At 41.5% G+C, this 19,367-nt stretch overlaps 1 protein-coding gene across 2 annotated transcripts in view; it reads left to right on the top strand.

Annotated features, from left to right (window-relative positions):
• YPEL1 (yippee like 1) overlaps window positions 1-19,367 on the top strand; it is a 30,356-nt gene that overhangs the window by 5,462 nt on the left and 5,527 nt on the right. The window contains exons 1-4 of one of the 2 annotated variants that reach the window (XM_042441815.1): window positions 9,946-10,091; window positions 12,190-12,278; window positions 17,178-17,221; window positions 17,845-17,953. In XM_042441815.1, coding sequence (XP_042297749.1) covers window positions 10,058-10,091; window positions 12,190-12,278; window positions 17,178-17,221; window positions 17,845-17,953 — 276 coding nt within the window. In that variant the 5' untranslated portion in view covers window positions 9,946-10,057. Of the gene's footprint in view, window positions 1-9,399; window positions 9,683-9,945; window positions 10,092-12,189; window positions 12,279-17,177; window positions 17,222-17,844; window positions 17,954-19,367 lie in introns of those variants that run through there. The other variant, XM_042441816.1, reaches the window with a different exon arrangement.

Genomic DNA, 19,367 nt, shown 5'->3' with positions numbered 1-19,367 from the left:
GGGGGGCCCCGAGCGGAGCTCCGCTCGGGGCCCCCCAACAAACTCCAACTCCCAGAATTCCACAGCCTGGAGCCAGACAAGAGGGAAAGCGGGACCAAACCGGCTTATCTCTCCAGTGTAGATGCAGCCTGAGTTGGAGGCATACCCCACCCGCAACGATCCTCTAAATCCAGTGGCTCCTTCACCCCGATCCCCAGCCAATGTGAAGGGGCCACTGTCTTTCTCCTGCGACCCAGGCTACCCTCTTCCTCCCCCAGAATGCCCCTGAGGCAGCAACACTCTGGGGGCTGGGGTTATCAACTGCCCTCAAGCCACAGCGATCCTGGGGCCCTCTGGGAAAGAAATGGGGGCTGCCATAGAGAGGGAGATTTGATTGGACTTCGGGGTGAAGGACCCCCGTGAATGTGGGCAAACCGCAAATCAATCCAACCTCTTCTTTTGACTTGAGAGGACATCTCTCTAGGAACTGCCAGGTCCTCCAGTGCAACTCTATGGTCAACATTGGCCAGACATTGAGGATCGAATCATGTTGGAGGACCTACAAATGCCCAAAGAAGTGTCTTCTCTAGGAACTTCTAGGTCTTTCTGGACATCTCTGTGGACATCTTCTGGCAGAGTTGGGCTGGCAATTCCTAGAGAGAACGTATGAATCAAAACTGCGAAACCCCACTCGATACCACATTTCTTTGTCTTGAATCGCCCGCCTTTCATCCCAGAGGTCCAGGAATGGCATTCCTCCCCAGCTTCAAATTTTCTTTCTTTGCTCCTTTGTGGGACATCCCGACTCAACTGAGGCCATTTCAAAACCCGATGGATCCCGATTTCAGCCTTTAAGAGGAGCCTAAATCCAAGAAGAAGTGGGGCTCAGCATTAAGGAAGGAAGGCAAGTCAGAGCTTTTGCCTGGCAGCTGGCGAACAAGACCAGTTGAACTCTTCCCAGCTGGGAGAAAGCCAGAGGAAAACCTCACCCACGTGGAGGGAGAGAAAAGGCCTGTTTTTCCTCTTGTTGGCAGTGCCAGGAGTGGGGCTGGCTTGGCTTGCTCGCTGAGGAGGCTGAGCCTAGGCTGCTGCTGGCACACTGGGATGGCAAAACCCATGCTCAGCCGTGGGCTGCCCCTCTGGAGCAAGGCCTGGATCCCTGCTAGGGAGGCCAGGGGCAGGATAGCTTTGGTGAGGGGAGATGTGGAAACTCTGGGGCGAGATGGGCAAAGGGGTTTTGTAGCACTGTGGAGATGAATTGGAAGAAAGTTAGGAGTGGGAGCTTTCCTGGTTACTTCTTAGGCGAGGTTGAGGTTAGTTCTCAGATGCATGGATTTGAGACTAAGTGAAAGAGAGGAGTGGGGAGCAGGAGCTTTCTAGATGAGCCTACTTAAAGTAGGCTCAGGTCTAGGAAAGCTCCTGCTCCTCTCTTTCACTTAGGCCCAAAACACCCTGCAGAAACCATGCAGTTTGAGCCCACTTGAACTGCCCTGGCTCAATCAATGCTAGGGCAGTCTGTGACTTCTAGTTTGGGGAGAAATCCAGCCTTCTCCATCAGAGAGCTCTTGGCCCACAACCCACTTCAATCCCCAGGATTCCCTAGCCTCGAGCCAGGGCTCAAACTGGATGATTTCTGCAGGGTGTTTTGGAACCTTAAGTCTCAAAAGATCCTACAAGGACCTCCCTTTGCCCTGACTCATTTTCCAGTCAGGGCAAAGGGAGTCCTTCTCTTGAACGCTTCAAGATCATCCTGTTGCTTGCTTCCTTCTCCATTACAAAGAGGTCAAGAAGGAAACAAACCCCCCCCCCTTGAAGGCCAGAGGGCATCTCCTCCCCTTGATCTCAACCATGGCATGGTGTGTGGTTGAAGCACCTCTCCTCCAGCTGGGCTGCTGAGGCTTGGTTTGGTTTCCTCACATGCCTCCCTTCCTTTCCCTCCTCTCTGCTTCCCAGGGTTTCTTTCTTTCTGTCTGTCTGTCTGTCTGTCTGTCTTTCTTTCTATCTTTCTCCCAGCATGAACTTGGATGTTGTTGTCGATGGATTTCTCACCTTCCTTTCTTCTGGGATGTATTAAAATAAATGATAGGACTTGCCCATAGAGAAACTATGCTTCCTCATAGAGAATCATTGGAAACTACATGCCCATAGCAAGTATTTTCCATATGTTCTCTCTATGGGCAAGTATTCACTAATGATTTCCTATGGGCAAGTATTTTCCAATGTTTCTCTGTGGGCAAGTATTCTCCATTGATTTCCTATGGGCAAGTATGGTTTCTCTCTGGGCAAGTATTCTGCACTAGTTCTCTCTGGGCAAGTACTGTCATTTGTTTTAGTCCATCCCCTTCCTTCCTTGCCTGTACTGGAAGGAGGGGGGCTTGGGTTGTATTCTGTTTTCTGGCTCCAGCGGAGGGCCCCCAGTCTGGAGGCATTGAAGAGGAGGAGGAGCTGCTAAAGCCTCCCCCCTTTCCTCTTGGTCCCAGTTCTCCCACTTTCCCTTTCCTCAGAGGCAGTTGCCGGGGGCCTTTGGTTTAGGTTCAAGGGGCAAAGCTGGCTGGCTGGAGCAGGGGTCTTCTCTCCTGCCTGTTTGTCTGCCCTCCTCCAGGTAATCTGCTGCCCGAAGCAGGCTGGAGGTGCCCGTCTCTCTTCAGCAGACTGGGCTCTTGCCATGCCTACCACCTTTCTCTTTCTGTAGAAGCAAAAAAGCGACATTTCTGCCAAGGCTCCCAGCTGTTGTTTCTCTTCTTCAGGCGAAGACTAGCAAATACAAAGGAAGGGTGGGAGGGAGATGCTGGGGGAGGATCGGAGCTGGCGGATTGCTTGCGGGGGGGGGAATACTGGGTTGAAGAGCAAACTCTTAGCAGACTAGAGTATGCATCGCTTCAATGTGTCTTCACAGAAAAAGACTAAAGCAGTCTCTTACTTCTATGCCTTAAAATAATTACCAATCAGTTAACTTGGCACCTTTTGTGTGTCTCCCCATAATAAATTTTTGGGAACTTGACCCAAACAGTCCAGGGCCTGTGCATGCTTACTCCGAAGTCAGTTCTGTTGTGTTCAGTTGGACTGGTTCCTAGCTCAGCAAGCATAAGCTTCATTGTCTTCATGTTTATTGACCTGATGATGTTGTGGTACCTTGACCGTTTGGGTCTGACAGCACAAATGATAGTGCGAGTATCACATCTGTACACATAATGTATAACAGAAGGGTGGAAATGCTATGCATTAATTTCAAGTAACTTGTCACCCGCATTATTGACAGACAACATTGAGCTGTGGCTCAGTGACTAGCTGGAGGCTCTTTAGACCTGGTGCATGCAGATCTTGTTCTGTTGCAGCCAACATGCTTAAGTATTTGTTTATACATCCGGGTGCCGAGGGAAGACAGCCCACGCCGCTGAAGATTGGCTGCTGCTTGCCTACCAAGAGTATGCCTTCTTCATTCAAATGATGTCATGTTGGCCGGCAGAAGAGCTAACATGCCATACGTTCCGTCTATGTACTGTATTATATGACCGTCTGTAAATAACGTCTTTGTTCCTCCAGTATTATTTTTATCTGACATTTACACCTAGGAGGAGGGGCTCGATCAAACAAATTGTCAGGTTGTTATAGCAAGATGTACACAAACACTGCTTTAAATGGGAATGGCTTGTAGGGTGTGTGTATGTATGTATGAAAGTTCCTTCTGCCTATGGAACCATTTTGCCACCTGGGCTTGACATGTACTACTGTATCTGATTTGTACAGCACACGATTGGGACATTTAGAATGGTAGGACCGAAACTTATCTTGATGACTTTTCAGGCATTTACAGTAAATAGTCTTGTCAAAAGGCACAATGGACTTGAATATTCCCCCCAGCGTTGTTAACTGAGGAGCTCAGCCATGAGGGCTGTTTGTAGACATGGAAGGTGTATTTTGTTGTCCTAGCACCTTGTCTATTGCTTCTTTTAAGCTTATGTTTTAAGTAGTTTTTTATACTGGTTTTTATACTGTAATTTTCTACTGCTTTAATCTCATTTGATTCTTCAATTTTGTAAATGGTGTCTTTGTTTATTGGTCTTTGACCATAAATAAAAATATCCTTCTTTGAATTAAGACAAGGCTGGAGGGACAGGTGACTGATGGCAACTAAGAGTGAGAGGATCCCCATGTTAGTATGTTAGCAGAAAGGCCTGTATGTGTTCTTTATTCAGACTTCATTGGGGGTGTAGTTCTTTGGACTAAATGCAAATACCTTTGCTATTGTAGTCAAGGAACCCGGGCTGTCCTTCACTCACAAGTGAGCAATAGGCTGAAGTATCACCTGCACAGCCCTGACCAAATCCTTTTGTTCTATATATCTTTCACTCTTTAAGTTTACTTTAATATTTAGTCAAGGTGCCTAGAAACTCCTTCCATTTCGTCCCCTAGCTCAAATTCTTTTGTTCTATACTGATCTGAGGCCACCAAAAGTCATTGTTCCTTTGCCCTCTGTGTAATCTATAACTGCCCTTTAGTCTGGGCACCTAACACTCTTCACTGTGGGGCTTCATATGGACCCCAAGAACCACTGGTGTCTTACTTGGGTTTCTTGGACTATTTCCTCTCTTATGCTCTTTGGAATCACATGTCTGTGTGATATCCCTAGTGAGATGACCTCTATAAAGCATATCTGTATCAAGGTTTTTGCAGTGGATGCTTCACCTCCTGCTGAAGCATCCATTGTGGCTTAAAACTCAGCATTGGTTTGTGGTATGGCCCATGTACACTGTGAATTCAGGTGGTTTTGTTTTGTTGCCTAGCATGGGAATGGGCCTCTTGTTATTGATCCATGCCCACAGTCATGGAACGACTGGCTTCTTGCTGACCTTTTGGAATTTGGGGGGTACTGTGCCATCTAACACTGAGTGGTCACTGCTTATGAGTTGTTGGCTCCAAACCCAGTGGGCTACTTACTCAGTTCATAAATTTCAAGCCTAAGGGATTGTGGTGAGGATTTTATGGGTCTTGAACCAACCACATCTTTTCATCTTTTTTGTCTTAAATGGCTTTCTCGCCCTGCCCCTCTTTGGGTCCAAGGAGAAATCTTGCTCTGGAATCCTGTATCCCAAAGTCTGTTTTGTTCAGTCCTTTTGAGCTTAGCTTCAAAGTCTCCACATCACCAATTTTGGCTCTTGTTGGATGTATATGTCTTTTGGTTGCTTCTAGACAGTGTTTTTTTTTTTAATTCCATATTATCTAGATAGCCAGGATTATTGTCCCCTTTTGAATTTGTGACCAAACCCATGGCAGCCAAGGTAGCCTGTGCCTACTGTGAGTTTGCAGGTATCCATGACCAACCAAGAAGGAAGTACCTTTGGATTTTCTTTACTGAGTACTCTGAGTTACTTTGAAACATAGTAAATATGCTATGTCAATATAGTCAATATACAACTTTGATTCTTTCTTTCTCTTCCTCCTAATGTTGCTGTAAAAATTTATCTTCTACAAACCTTGTTTGTCCTATCCGCTGCCACTGAATCTTAAATAGGCACATAACTTCCCGAGTTGTGCTTTGCCTTTTCCCTTGTGTGTTTATGTGGTAAATTCTGTGAAATACGTCATTTTATTGCTTTAAGTATTTGCAGGTAGCTCTGAATACCTTTTTAATTGAATTCTTCTCCATTATACATTGCAGGGCGAAATAATCTGAATTTTAAATGAAAATATTGACCTGCCTGGACCCTGGGAACTGCAGGAGAGCCCCTTATTTCTGTCTTTCTGCTTCACAAGTATGACACTGGGAACATGAGATAGGGCCTTCTTGGTAGCTTTTGGAGATGTCCTCCATCTTGTTGTCTGTTGTTGACAGGCAAATACTTTTTTTATCCAGACAGGGTTTTTTAAGATGGCTAGCTTTTAAGACAGGGGTTGTAAGAGAGTTGCTGTACTGTTTTAAACTGTATTGTTTTAGGTGTTTTTATCATTTTAAAATATGTTTTAAATTGCTTTAATGTGGGTATAATTTCATTCTATTCTAATGTCAACTTTTAGTATGTTTTCAATTACACTGTAATCGTTCTAATTTGTACGCTGCCTTGAGTCCCAATTTTGGGGGAAAGGTAGGATATAAGTGAAGTTGTTGCTAACAACATTTTTTTTGAAAGTATATCATCAATCTTCTCTAGCCTCCCTTCCTTTTCCCAAAATAACAAATCTTGTGGTAGTGTGGCATTTGCCGTGGATAAAGGCAGGGAAATGTGGGGGTTCTTTTTTCTGTAAAGTGTAAAGAAGGGCATTATGGGCTGGGGAAAAAGGAGGAAAGGACTGCCTTAACTAGCATCTTATTTTAGTGTGGACTAATACGTCTGAGAAATGCCACTTAATAGTTTACATCATCTGGAAAGACTTCCAGTGTGTACTTACATCACTGACATCTGATCATTCTCATGGTGTGAGATTTAAATGATAAACTGTCTTGTTCAAGATGGCGTCATAATGCTAGAAAGATGTGCATGGGTTAACTATGCATGGGTAAGATGACCAATAACATTGGGGTGATAATAATAAAAGAGTTCTAAAACCTTTTTGAAGTAGCTTTTTTAGGTAGAGATGTGAAGGCCTTGGGGAGGGGAGAGCCATATGCTGTATATGAAACACCCAACTTCTCAACAGATTCCAGTTATTCCACTAGAAAAAAAACTTCTTCAGAATGAGTAAAATGCTTTGAAAGACAAGGTTTTACTCATTCAAAATGCTCTGTCTGACTATGCTATTAGCTTAATCCTTCAAACTGTAACTGCATGAAAGTATTCTCTCAAAACAACACACTCAATTTTGTCTGTTAAGAAAATGTAAGGTTTCTTTTCCCAGTTTTTTTCCCCTTCTCACACAGCAAAACCTAAGATATATATGCTGAGAGAGCATAGAATAGCAGCAGTTTGCAGCTCTCTCTTAATATAGGACATACTCACAGTTCTGTTTATACAAAACTAAGGTTTTTACTATTCTGAAATTTAAACAATAGGCCAAATAGTATTATTTTATCTGCTAAATGGTTACAAATGAATCATGTTACGTTTTTCCATGGCTTAAAAATTTGTAAACTTGTGCATCTGTACATGGGGGGGGGGTCTATAAATTGTTTCGGTATGCTTTCAGATGAAAAAAATGTTCTAGCATGGTTTGCACACTATTGGATAGCCACTTGGTTGATATTAGCATTGTGAGAATAAATAAGCTAATTAGATTTGTTGAGCTTGCAATATATAAAATATTATAATCTTGCCACAATTAGATTAGCGCTCAGGAACCAAATGAACCCTCAAAAGGGAATCAAGTTTCTCAGCAAGAGCAAATGAAGCCCACTTCTGTGATGGTCTTGCCACATCACTGCCCTCCTAGCCATCTGATTTTTGCTGGTGATAGAAGAAGCTTGGATTCTGAACTTCCTTCCCAAAACTGACAAACAGGTTAAATATTGCTAGCCCCTTTACACTGCTATGTCAGTTCAGCTCCAGTGGATTTACCTAGGACTCTGGACTGGAGGCAGGTATTTTTAGTCTGCAGACCCTGTTTATACGTTCTTAGGAGCTATGGGTATCACATGTCAACTGATACATTCACTGTGAGGAATGTATTACCACTGAGCTGAAACAGGGATACATTCCTCACAGTGAATGTATCCCTGCTGCATCTCATTGGTAATTGCTGTCCCAGAAGCAGATTTGTAACAAGCATCCTTCGTCCTTGTGGTGATAACCCTCTGCTGTGTTCCTGAACTTGTGGCTTTGACTTTTGCAGAGTTGATTATTTGTGGATGTTATTAATATGTTCTCGCTAGGAATCTCTAGGTCCTCTGGTGCAACTCTCTGGTCAACTTTTTAACCAAAGGTTGCACTGAAAAACCTAGAGATTCCTAGACAGAGCACTCTACTAGGCCTTTGTAGCTCCTCCAGTGCAATTCTATGGTCAGTGTCTGGCAGGTGTTGACCACAGAGTTGCACTGGAGGACCTAGAGATTCCTAGAGAGATGATCTCTCTGGCAAAAACAGTGTTTTTGTTTTTTGTGGTTTTTCCACATTCACAGGGCTCCTGTGCCCCTAACCCCAGCAAATGTGGGAGGATGAGTGTATTATCTTCAAATGATTCCTCTTGAGTAGTCTGATATGTTAGGGAAAATTGACAGAAGAAGCTATGCTATACAATTTATTTTTTAATTTTACATATACACTCTCAGCCTCAGAGGAAGGTCATGGCAAACCCCCTCTGAACAAATCTTGCCAAGAAAACCCTTCCTTAGGGTCGTCATATGTCAGAAATGACTTGAAGGCACACAATAAGTATTTGTCTAAATTTCAAGTGTGTTTCGAGTTCAGGCCTCCAGAGGTTGAACTTCAGTTGTTGCGATTCTTCACCATTAACTATGCTGGCTAGGGCTGATAGGAGATGTAGTCTGTTAACATCTGGAGGCTGTACTTTGCCCGCCCTTGTAATAAACTGCAATTTCATTGTGATGTCCATCTGCTGCCTCTATTTTCTCCAGCCTTATAGCTGGCTAGATGGTATCTCACGCATGGCATTATTTGTGCCGGACGTGATTTGCGAACTGCTGTTTTGTATGTGGAGAGGAGAGCATGCAGTGCAAAGAGTGGCATATAGAAAGTAGGTGGGCAGAATAATAAATCAGGAAATGGTAGACACAGTTAGCTGCCACATATGTTTGCGTACCCATTTGTAATGGGATGGCTTGACTGAATGATGTAGAGGGCTGCCCATAAAAAGGCCTGCTGCCTGTGGGTTTCAGATAGACTTGATCTAGATGCGTAATCTCTCAAGCAGTGTGGGTAAAAATGGGTGCTGTCTTGCCTCTTTTCTTTCCCTCCCACGATGTGAAGAGAAAGCAGGACTGCTTCCAGCCACTGAGGAATGAAGGAGGTGTCCACAGCTGCTGTCTGTATTTACAGTGGTATAAAGCTCAGCACCTTCCCTAATACCTTTTATGCCTTGAGTTGGTGTTGATGCTTATAAATACCTGGGAACAGAATCAGAGGTGCCTGGGTGGTAGGACATCTTCAGTGTTGTTGTTGTTTTTCCTGACTCTGGTACAGTGGGAAAACATTTACCCCGGCAAGGAAATGGTACAGACCCTTATTTTAATAATCCTCTTTCCTAGTCTTCTCCCTTTTCCTCAGGGGGTCCCCTGTGCTGGGAATCCTCAGAGGATATTTCTCCTGTAGTCCTCCTAGTGGTGACCCGTTCCTCTCTCTCCCTCTTTGGGATCCCAAAGAAAGCAACTTAGTTAACTAATATAGGGAGAGATCTTACCTGTCACCTAATGTGCATACTTGTTGTAGTGTTCTGTTAATGGTGAGATGTAAAAATGTGTGTTTGGAAATGTATACTGTAAAAAAAAAAACTTGGAGAGAGCCTGATACACTTTCTCTCCTTTTATTTCAGGTTTTAATTGATTCTTCTGTGGCGTTTGTGTGGAAAGTGCCACACACACTCCAGAACAACAACGGCTTTTGCTTGCATTTTCCAGTGTTTCTTTTGCCAGCAAGTTCAGCAGAGTTGTAATTCTTCAAGTGCCAGTCCTGATGAGAGTGAAGAACCAGCGACAGAGATGGTAAAGATGACAAAATCCAAAACGTTCCAGGCTTATTTGCCAAACTGTCACCGAACATACAGCTGTATCCACTGCAGAGCCCATCTAGCCAATCATGATGAACTAATTTCCAAGGCAAGTGGCCTGTCTCTAGATCTCTGGAGTGTATGACTTGTTGTCTATTTTACAAACTGTTCTTTTTTTTAAAAAAAAAAAAGAATTATTAACACTTTAAAATCACTACATAAAATCATAAAAAACTATAACAAGCGAGATCAAAAGTTTTCAATCTGATTGCTTTAATGGTGCAAAACATCCAGCAATAGTGGCATGTTTGAAGGCTGTGTTAGAAATTCACTGAGTAAGTGTTTACATACTTTCTTTTAGAGGCTTGGTGTTGCTGTTTGAAGAATATTTGGAAGAAAGTTTCCATTGACGTTAACCACAGTGGTCAAGGCTGATGACTACTTTGACAATGTGGCTCACTCTGAATATTTTGGAGTGACAAGAATGGTAACAGGAGACTTCCAGAGACCATCTACATGTAACCTAAGCTATGTACAATAATTTCCAATGGAAAACTTAAATATTCTTAATATTCAAGTATACAGCAGCTTGTATTATAGGCTGAAATCTAAAATGTAACTGACCCTTCAATGATACATGTGTCTTAAAAGTCCAGAAGCCGCATCAAAGCCACGCTCCAGTCCTAAGGACTAGAATGCAGCTTTGGTGCAGCTTCCAGACTCTTAGGATGTATGCATAATTGAAACACCGTATCTCTAAAGTGACTTGAAGCAGCTTTATTTTGGCTATCTGTATAGGGCCAGAGTCTTGAATAGTTTAAAATGATTTCAAGAAGCCATTTGATATTTTATAGGAGAGGCATTCCTGAACAGTGTGGGGGAAAAGGGAGTTTTCTGTGTGTTCTGCAGCTAGGTTTTTTTCATATATTCCTTGTAGAATATGCTTTAAATGATCACTGTTTATGTCGTTTCTTGTTCTTTCTTCCTTTATTTGTTCTTTGAAGAACTTGGTTAGCAACTTTGAATCAGAGTCCTACCTTGAGATCGAAAGATATGAAGAAACCTTTGGGGGCAGTTGTTCCTCTACAGAAAGATGTCAGGAGGTTTTTTCCGCCTTTTGGTCCTGGGATTAGATGGAATTTTATCCCAGACATATAGGCTACCTTTCACATTCATTTGACCTGGATCACCTCTCTTTTGCCTTAGAGAGGAACTTTGGACCTCAGGAAGAGAATCTTTTTAATATGAACCACATTTTTCTTCACAGCATTGAAGTCCAAACAAACATAATAAACATAGAGTAGACATGTTGCAGTTTATATACAGCCACTGGCAAAGATGTCGCTACAATACTGGTCCATGAAAGGAAAGGCAAGCAAGAAAAATCCTGCTGTTTTATTATTCAATCCATAACTTTTCTTTTTCTTTTCCCATTCTTTACCAAAGTTAGGAAAAACATTATTTAAACCAAGCATGTCCTGTAGCTCTTCAAGAAACTTTGGCCGGTTACAGACCGGCACTTAAGTGCGTATTCGTCACGCACTAGGGTTACGAAAGGGCGGTGCTTCCGCACTGCCCTAACCCTAGTGCGTGACGAACCCGCACTAAACGGCGGCGGCCCTTCCGCACGGCCGCCACCGTGAGTACGTCATGGCCGCGCCGCCTTTAGACGGGGCGGCGCGTCCATGACGTAGTAGCTCCGCGCCAGGGCGCTTAGTGCGCCCTGGACACGGAGCAGGAAGGAGCTCCGTTTCGGAGCTCCTTCCGGGTTTAGTCCGCTGGGCGCAGCCTTCAGACGGCTGCACCCAGTGGACTAAACGAGAAAGAGGCCAAGTGGCCCCTTTCTCTGCTCCCGCCGGTGCGGGGTGTCCTTGGGGCTTGAAGCCCCAGGGACACCCCTTTTTCAGGCTGCGGGGAAGCGGCCTTTTGCCGCTTCCCCGCAGCCCGAAAAGTGGCGGATCGGGGCCTCAGTGGCTGCCGTTCTGGCCGCTGAGGCCCCGCTCCGGCGGGGAAAGGGGCGGGGCCAGACCGCCCCAAATGGGTGGTCTGTAACCCGCCTTTGTACCTCTTATGAGTTAAAATGCTTTGTCTCCTATTTAGGTGGAAGCATTTTATATTTTGAATAAGTCTATCACACATAACACGTTTTCAGACGGACAGTTTGTCTAATATCTGCCTCCTTGAATTGTTAACATGTTTTGTGTACAGTTGCTGACCATTTGTTACATACATTGTGTGGGATTTGGTTATATAAATAAATATTGTAGCTAATATTGTTTGGGTAATAACGAAAGGTGATATTTTCAGCTGCATTTGTGAACCCTGTCAGTACTGTATCTCGTTTTTCTAACTGAATACTTTTGCAAAGTCAGTGATACAATGGGCCTGGAATAGATACAAGTAATCTAAAGGTGTAAAACACAGAGTGTTTCTGAGAGAAGCATTTCCAGTGCCATGAGTCATGATTGCCTTTAAAATAAATCCAATCATTTCTGGGTTTGCAGACTGTTTGCAGTAATAATGATAATCCCTCACACAACTGAAAAGGAACAGGGAAGATCTGATTTCCATTATACCTTGAGCTCATCCACTTATGTTTTTCCCTCTTGATTTTAGTTTTCTTCAGTAGTAGATCTGGGACAAGAGATTTCATGGGAACTGCAACAATTATCTTTGGTATATTGAATCCCTATATTGGGAGAAAGGTGGGATATAAGAAAATAATAATAATATAGGAATACCATACTCACTACAAAGAGCTATACAAATGTAAATCCAGTCACTTCATTGAAACTGATGCTTCTATTGTATACAAATTATATAAGGAACAGATGTGGCTGCTGGGGAATGTGATATTACTGGCTATATGCTTCTTTACTTCACTGCTCTACCAGTCCTGCCACAGGCTATTTACCTAGCCTAAGTAACATGCTATGTGGATTTGTCATTTTAAAATGTAATGTGAGTTGTCTTTTAACAGTAAGGCTGTTTTAAATGATAGAAAACATGAAGCATGCAGATTCCATTTTCCAGAATGAAAGTGCTATTATGGAACAATTCAAGTTAGCAAAATTTCTTAAGCCATATTATAATTAAAAATAATAATTAAAAAAAATGATGTGACTGTAAGCCACACATGGGGAGCTTAACCTCTCCCTTTCTTACCTGTACTATGCATGAATATTTCATTGCATTGGGTTGGTTGCAGACTTAGTCATACTTAGAACAGACTGGTTCAGATCAAAATGGGTCTTAAATTAGTCATGACTAAATTAATCTGGCATGCTATTAAGAGTCACATTAGGAAGATATTTATTTATAATCTGATCTGGACCTTGCAAAGAGGTCTAAAACAAATTAATATTGAACATGTGTCACCATATAGAACAGAATATATTCTGCAATAACATTTGACATCTGTATCCTGTATTCTCTTTGGGCCTATTACTGTTATTCAGCTACTGTTACTCAGTAGTGATGAATTCTGGAGAGTCTAGATGCATACTAATCTGACACAGATTATAATATGGTTTCGATTATGTAGTCAATATAGGTGAGACAGAGTCCTAATTTTACTGCACAAGTTTAAATGTGGTGCTTTTTCTAAGTAGCCATGCGTCTGAAGTAAGTTCCCGTAGATTCATAGATGAAGACTGTGGGATATGGATCAAGACCAGGAAAACTATTAATAAGAACCATATCACAGAAGAAAAAACCCCCATCAATATTCATCCTGTTACTAACCATGTTCAGACAGCTGTGGAAGCTCAGAAGCAAGGCATGGAGGTGCTAGTAGTCATTTGCATGTTTCTGAACATGGAGGGCCAGTCCTTAGTTGCACCTTTCTGCATGAATTTCTCTCATTCTCTGCACCTTTTAAAGCTGACACTGGAACACTACTCTGGCAGGACTCAGCCCCACAAGCTTAGAATACCTTTTAGTACCTTGCTTTGGAAACCTCACAAGATGGATGTCCTTTTCCTTGCTCCATATAGCATTAATTTGCCTTGTTTTATCAAAGAACTTAAAATTCTTGGCAAGGATGGACTTAATGGCAGCCACCAGCTGACAAGTGTTGTATTATGTAGGAAGAGGCATATAGTCAAGAAACTTGTTGAGTTATTTATTTAAATAGGGTGTGTGTGTGTGGTTTTTTGGCGGCTCTGTGGCCATGTTCTAGAAGAGTTTATTCCTGACGTTTCGCCAGCATCTTCAGAGAATGCTGACCTGGAAGAGAGTAGGGGGTGTGTGTGTGTGATCCTGGGTAAAGAGGAAGTGATTCCCATGTTAATCTGGATCACACAGTGTGTGTGTGTGTGTGTGTGAGAGAGAGAGAGAGAGAGAGATCCTGGGTAAAGAGGAGTGATTCCCATGTTAATCTGGATCACACAGTGTGTGTATACACACACACACACACACACACACACACACACACACATACCCACTCTCTTCCATGCCAGCATTCTCTGAAGATGCCAGCCACAGATGCTGGCGAAACGTCAGGAATAAACTCTTCTAGAACATGGCCACATAGCCCAAAAAAACCCACAAAAAATATGGATGCTGTCCATGAAAGCCTTCAATTTCATATTTATTTATTTTATTTATTATTATTGAAGGAGAAGGAGTTGGGGAGATCTCAAGAAGGTTATAAAAGCAACTTAGTAGTGGTCACATTTTGTCTTATGGCACATTTTCCCACCAGTTAATACACTTGCTGTTAATTGCTATGAAGTCAGATTTGACTTATCGTGAACCTGTGCATGCGAGGTCTCACAGAGTTCTGGTCATCTCCATCCTTTCTTAGGTCTTGCAAATTCAGAGCAACTATGGCTCGCTTGACTAAGTATTCATCTGTAATGTGGTCTTCCTCTTTTCTTATAGCCTACTTTACTGAGCATTGCTGTCTTTTTCAGTGAGTCACATCATCTCACCATATGTCCAATGTATGACAGGCTAACATATTAGGTGAAATAAATATGTATTTGTCCTCAATCTGACAATTGTATGGAAGGTGGTATTTTACGTGCTATAATTAAAATCAATATTGATGAAAGTGGAATTTGATACTTGTGTAAATGAATCAAAAATGCATTTTTTTAAAAAATCGAAAGTATATCACCTGTGATGAATCTATATCTCCATTCTGATAATATTGATACAGTTCTTCCCCGTGTTTTTTTTTTAAAATGGGGATTTCAAATACTACACTGTACAAAGATTTATAATAGTTTCCCATCATTATACTTTTGAAATATTTTTAAAATATGGACAGATTGTCCCCAATTTACTTTCAGGTAAAAACGTACACAAATACTATTGACAGTTGGCAGTTTGGATATTTATAGTGTTGCAAATTCCCCCTAATTTGTACATGAAATAAAATCATGCCATTTTGTGTAAACATTGGTAGTCAAACAGGTATAAATATATTTGCTACTTTCAAATGGGAGTTATTTATTTATTTATTTATATTAAAATAGAATTAAATCACTACAATAATTAAACCAAATTCAATATTAAAATCCAATTGAAAAGATTAAAATGCTTAAAATACATTAAAACAAAATCACAGCACCCTGTCATCTGCCTTAAAAACTTTGTTTTAAAAGCCTGTCTAAACAAATACAGTAGGTGCCTTGCAAAGCCTGCTTTTAGATCAAGTTGCTATGCTTTAACCAATCTATAGTGTACAAGTAAATGGGTACAATAATATCCTTGAGAATGTTTCATTTTCCTCATGCATTTATTTTCTCCTATTTTGGGAACATTTTAACCCAGCCTCTGTGACAGAAAACTGGCAACATTTCCCCCATTTTATTTAATGATGTATCAAGTACAGAGACTGCCCCATGTTTCAAAAGAAAAATAGCTATTTAGAAATAACTTGCATTAGCTACGTATTTCTGAATCCCTTATAACTGTATCGCTTAGCACTCTGAGTGTTCACTGGATCGTAATAACCTTGTATGTGTTTCATTTATCTTACATTAGTGGCAGGAAATATTTTATCAGATATTATTTCCATTGAATCACAAACAAATTAGCTATATTTTCCCTGACACTTTGTCATTTGAACTGCTGTAATTTATACATTTGTTCTTATTAATTTTCTAACCTGACACATGGTCGAATTCGTATCACAGTGGGCCCTTGTTATCCACTGGGGTTTATTTCCAGGGCCTCCTGTGGATAACAAAATCTGTGGATGATCAAGTCCCATTCAATCCAATGGCATAACAAAATGGTGTCTCTCATATAAAATGGAAAATCAAGGTTTGCTATTTGGAATTTATGCTTTTTCATAGTATTTTTAAGCAGTGGATGCTTAAATGCGTGGATAAAAAATCCGTGGATAAGGAGGGCCAACCGTACATCCTTAATGGGATCAGCATTTTCAATGAAGAAAAGAAAGCTAAATGGGTCACCAGGGCAGAGTAAAACAGAGTTGCCAAGTCTCTTCTTATGGCAGAATGTAGGAGCCAGCAATATCATCCAGGAGCCAGATTGGTGAGAGATATGGATCTGAACAGAGCAATAAGAAGCTGCTCTTTTGTTCTTATAGGAGCATTCTAACCTGGTTCTCTTCCATTTCCCCATACTTTACGGGCTTTTCAGGCACCACTGAATTTGCAAGTGCCTTGTTTCAAGTTAGGTTGCTATTCAGTATAGTCTCGTGACTGAACTAGGCCATTGACTGGAAACCTGCTGCTAGAAAAAAACTCTGTCCAGCTCTGTCAAAAACTTTTTTTACACTGAGAATGTGATTGTGAATATTCTCTTCAATATTTCAAACTCTTCCAAGACTGTCATTAGTTCTCTGTCCTTAATCATTCCTGCCTCATCAGATAATTTTTATGTATGATAACAGCACAATCTTGGAATCATATTTAACATTTCACATTATTAGAAACCAAAATAACTACACCAAAGCGGTTGAACTTTGGCCATATCGTGAGAAGATATGACTCCCTAGAAAGACTATAATGCTTGAGAAGGTGGTAGGAAAAGAGAGAGACCACATACCAGATGGATAGATTAAATCAACCTTAGGGCAGCCATAAGTCAGAAATGACTTGAAGGCATACAACAACAAACCAAATTATAATCAGTACCCTAGCAAAAAAAAAAAAATATCTGTTGCAACAATGCCAAACCACTATACTTGAACTCAGTTGGACAGGGACAAAGGTTGCGGATAAAGAATGCGTGGCTCCAGATTATGTTGGACTGCAACTCCCATCAGCCCTTACACTGAGTATGCTGGCTATTGCTGATGAGCAATGTAGTCTAGCAGTATCTGTATTTTCTACTTCTGCCTTAGGTCAAGACTTGGGTTGAGATTAGAACTCATACAGTGGGTTTTCAACTTCGTGAACCAAATGGAAAGTCATTACTTAAATGAGAAATGTGGCTAAATTTTCACTTCACGAATTATCCTAAAATTTACCAGCTTCAATGTTCAGACAGGATGGAAATTATTTTTTAAAGATTGTTTTACAAAACAAATGTAATAGCTCTTTATTGGGAGAAATCTTGTTTTGTGATTTTACACGATACTTTTAAAACAAATTTTTACAACTATATCTTCTGTTCTTTTACAGTCCTTTCAGGGAAGCCAGGGACGAGCCTACCTCTTTAATTCAGTGTAAGTATAATTACAATTCTTATAGTCTCAGGAATAAGAGAAAAAATCTATTTAACAGTGGTAGCACCATGTATGATTGGCTTGTTGGAACAGTTTATGTAAGGACATAAGAATGATACTACTAGATTAGAAAAACAGTCCATCTAGACTGCTTCCTGTAATGCCAAGCAATCTCTGGGAAGCCATAAACCAAGAGTGGGCATTTTGGATTCACACCAACCCTAGCTAGCAGAGCCAGTGGTGAGGAATGATGGGAGCTACCATCCAACATCTGGAGGGCCACACTTTGCCCAACCCTCCTATTAAATAATAAACCGGTGTGTAGGGAGCTATTTTGAAGCTTCTGCTAGCTTATGCTTGAAAGCAACTCAAATGTGAACATATTTTTCTTGTCCTAATGTAGAGTAGCAATATTGAGCAAGCCTTGGCGGCATTTAACTCCTACTTTGTATGAGATGGGAATGCAAATGATCTTGTCTTTCAAATAGCTTCACTTTGTGACCAGAGGAACATTCATGTTGAAGTGATCCTGAGACATCACGTGAAGTTTTGTCCAGAGTTTGATGCTTATGGGAGGGAACAACTATGAAATAGTTGATGTTTCTTTCCCTGTCTCTTCACAGGGTGAATGTGGGCTGTGGCCCTGCAGAAGAGAGAGTTCTTTTGACAGGCTTGCATGCAGTAGCAGATATTTATTGTGAAAACTGCAAAACCACTCTTGGATGGAAATATGTAAGCAATTCTCCATTTTGGAGCCTACTTGGATATAACTGCTCAGTTCTGTCTTTTCCTTGGGGCAGGATTTGTTCAAAGGTGGGACATATCTGCATCATGTTAATCCAGGATGCCTTGTGCTCTTGTCAAGACTCATGGCTTGAATATAAATCTGCTGACCTTAGCCACTAAGTCTTAGTGGGAGAGGACCAGATAACTGGAGGTTCTTCTTCTCCTTATTCTCAGCACTGCTTTCATTCCCTAACAGGGCAGGCAGTAAAAAAGCAGCATCAAAGTAGAGACATGAGAGTGTGTGTTTGTGTGCATGCACACACGAGTGTTTGACCTCTCCACCAGGATCCCTGCTTTTAAATTTGGACAGAGTTCATCTGTCCTTTGTGTATTTTGTATCAGTCCCAGTAAATGAAAAGAAAATAACCTAAAAATAAGCCCATAGTGGAGATAAAACAGAAAAACTATGGAGACAGTTTTCTGTGTTTAGCCAGAAGAGCAAAGGCGATGGAATGATTAGCAATGTCACTTCTAGATTTTGTAAACTTCAATACATTTTACATGAAGTGTGTGACTAAGTGTGTGTGTGTGAGAAAGAGAGAAATGGTGTGTGAATGAATGTATCTGAGGGAAAGAGTCAGAAAAAGAGCATTACTGAGTGTGTGTGGGAGAGAATTAGTGTGTGAGAGAAAGTTACTCATGCTGAGGGTGGTACCAAGGGGGTGTGCGAAAAGTAATGCATGTGTGACTGTGAGAAAGAAAGGGTGTCACAGTATGTGTGTGTGAGTTTGAAAATGTGTGTGAATCAGTGTCTGTGAGGGAGGGACAGAGACCATGATTTGATACTGTGTGTGTGTATGTGTAACTGGCTAAGAAGGTGTGAGAGGGAAAAGCAAGCAAGAGAAAGCATGTAGCTGAGTGTGACTGAGAGAAAGGCTTATGTGTGTCACAACCAAAGAGATAAAGGCATCCTATGTAGCACCTTCTGAGACTGAAAGAAATTCCTCAGAAAAATGGGCCAGTGTGTCAGGGAATTAGTGTGAATGTACCCTTGTGAGAGTGTGAAAGAAAAAGAGCAAGAGAAACTGTGTGACTGAGGTCTGAAACAGACGGGCCAAAAGGACTGCCGTTGGCCCATGTTTGGGGGTGTGGCGTTTAGACAATGCACACCCCGAATACGGCTGGATGCCACCCTGATGCCACTCTTTAGTTATCTTCCGTTTTTTAAAATGTTTTTTTAAAAAAACTTAAGTAAAAGTTCAGCTCACACATAATGAAATGTTATCAGACAATCAATAAAAAGACCTTTCCAAAGTATATAAGGAAAGATGTGAAAAGGTAAAAAAGATAATTATTGTATCATTGTATTAATATACCAGGTTTTTGGGTACATTTGCCTGAGGACGTAATATACTCAGTT

Source organism: Sceloporus undulatus, chromosome 10 (assembly GCF_019175285.1).
Source record: "Sceloporus undulatus isolate JIND9_A2432 ecotype Alabama chromosome 10, SceUnd_v1.1, whole genome shotgun sequence".
Classification (NCBI taxonomy): Eukaryota; Metazoa; Chordata; class Lepidosauria; order Squamata; family Phrynosomatidae; genus Sceloporus; species Sceloporus undulatus.
This window is presented reverse-complemented; position numbering and strand designations above follow the sequence as displayed.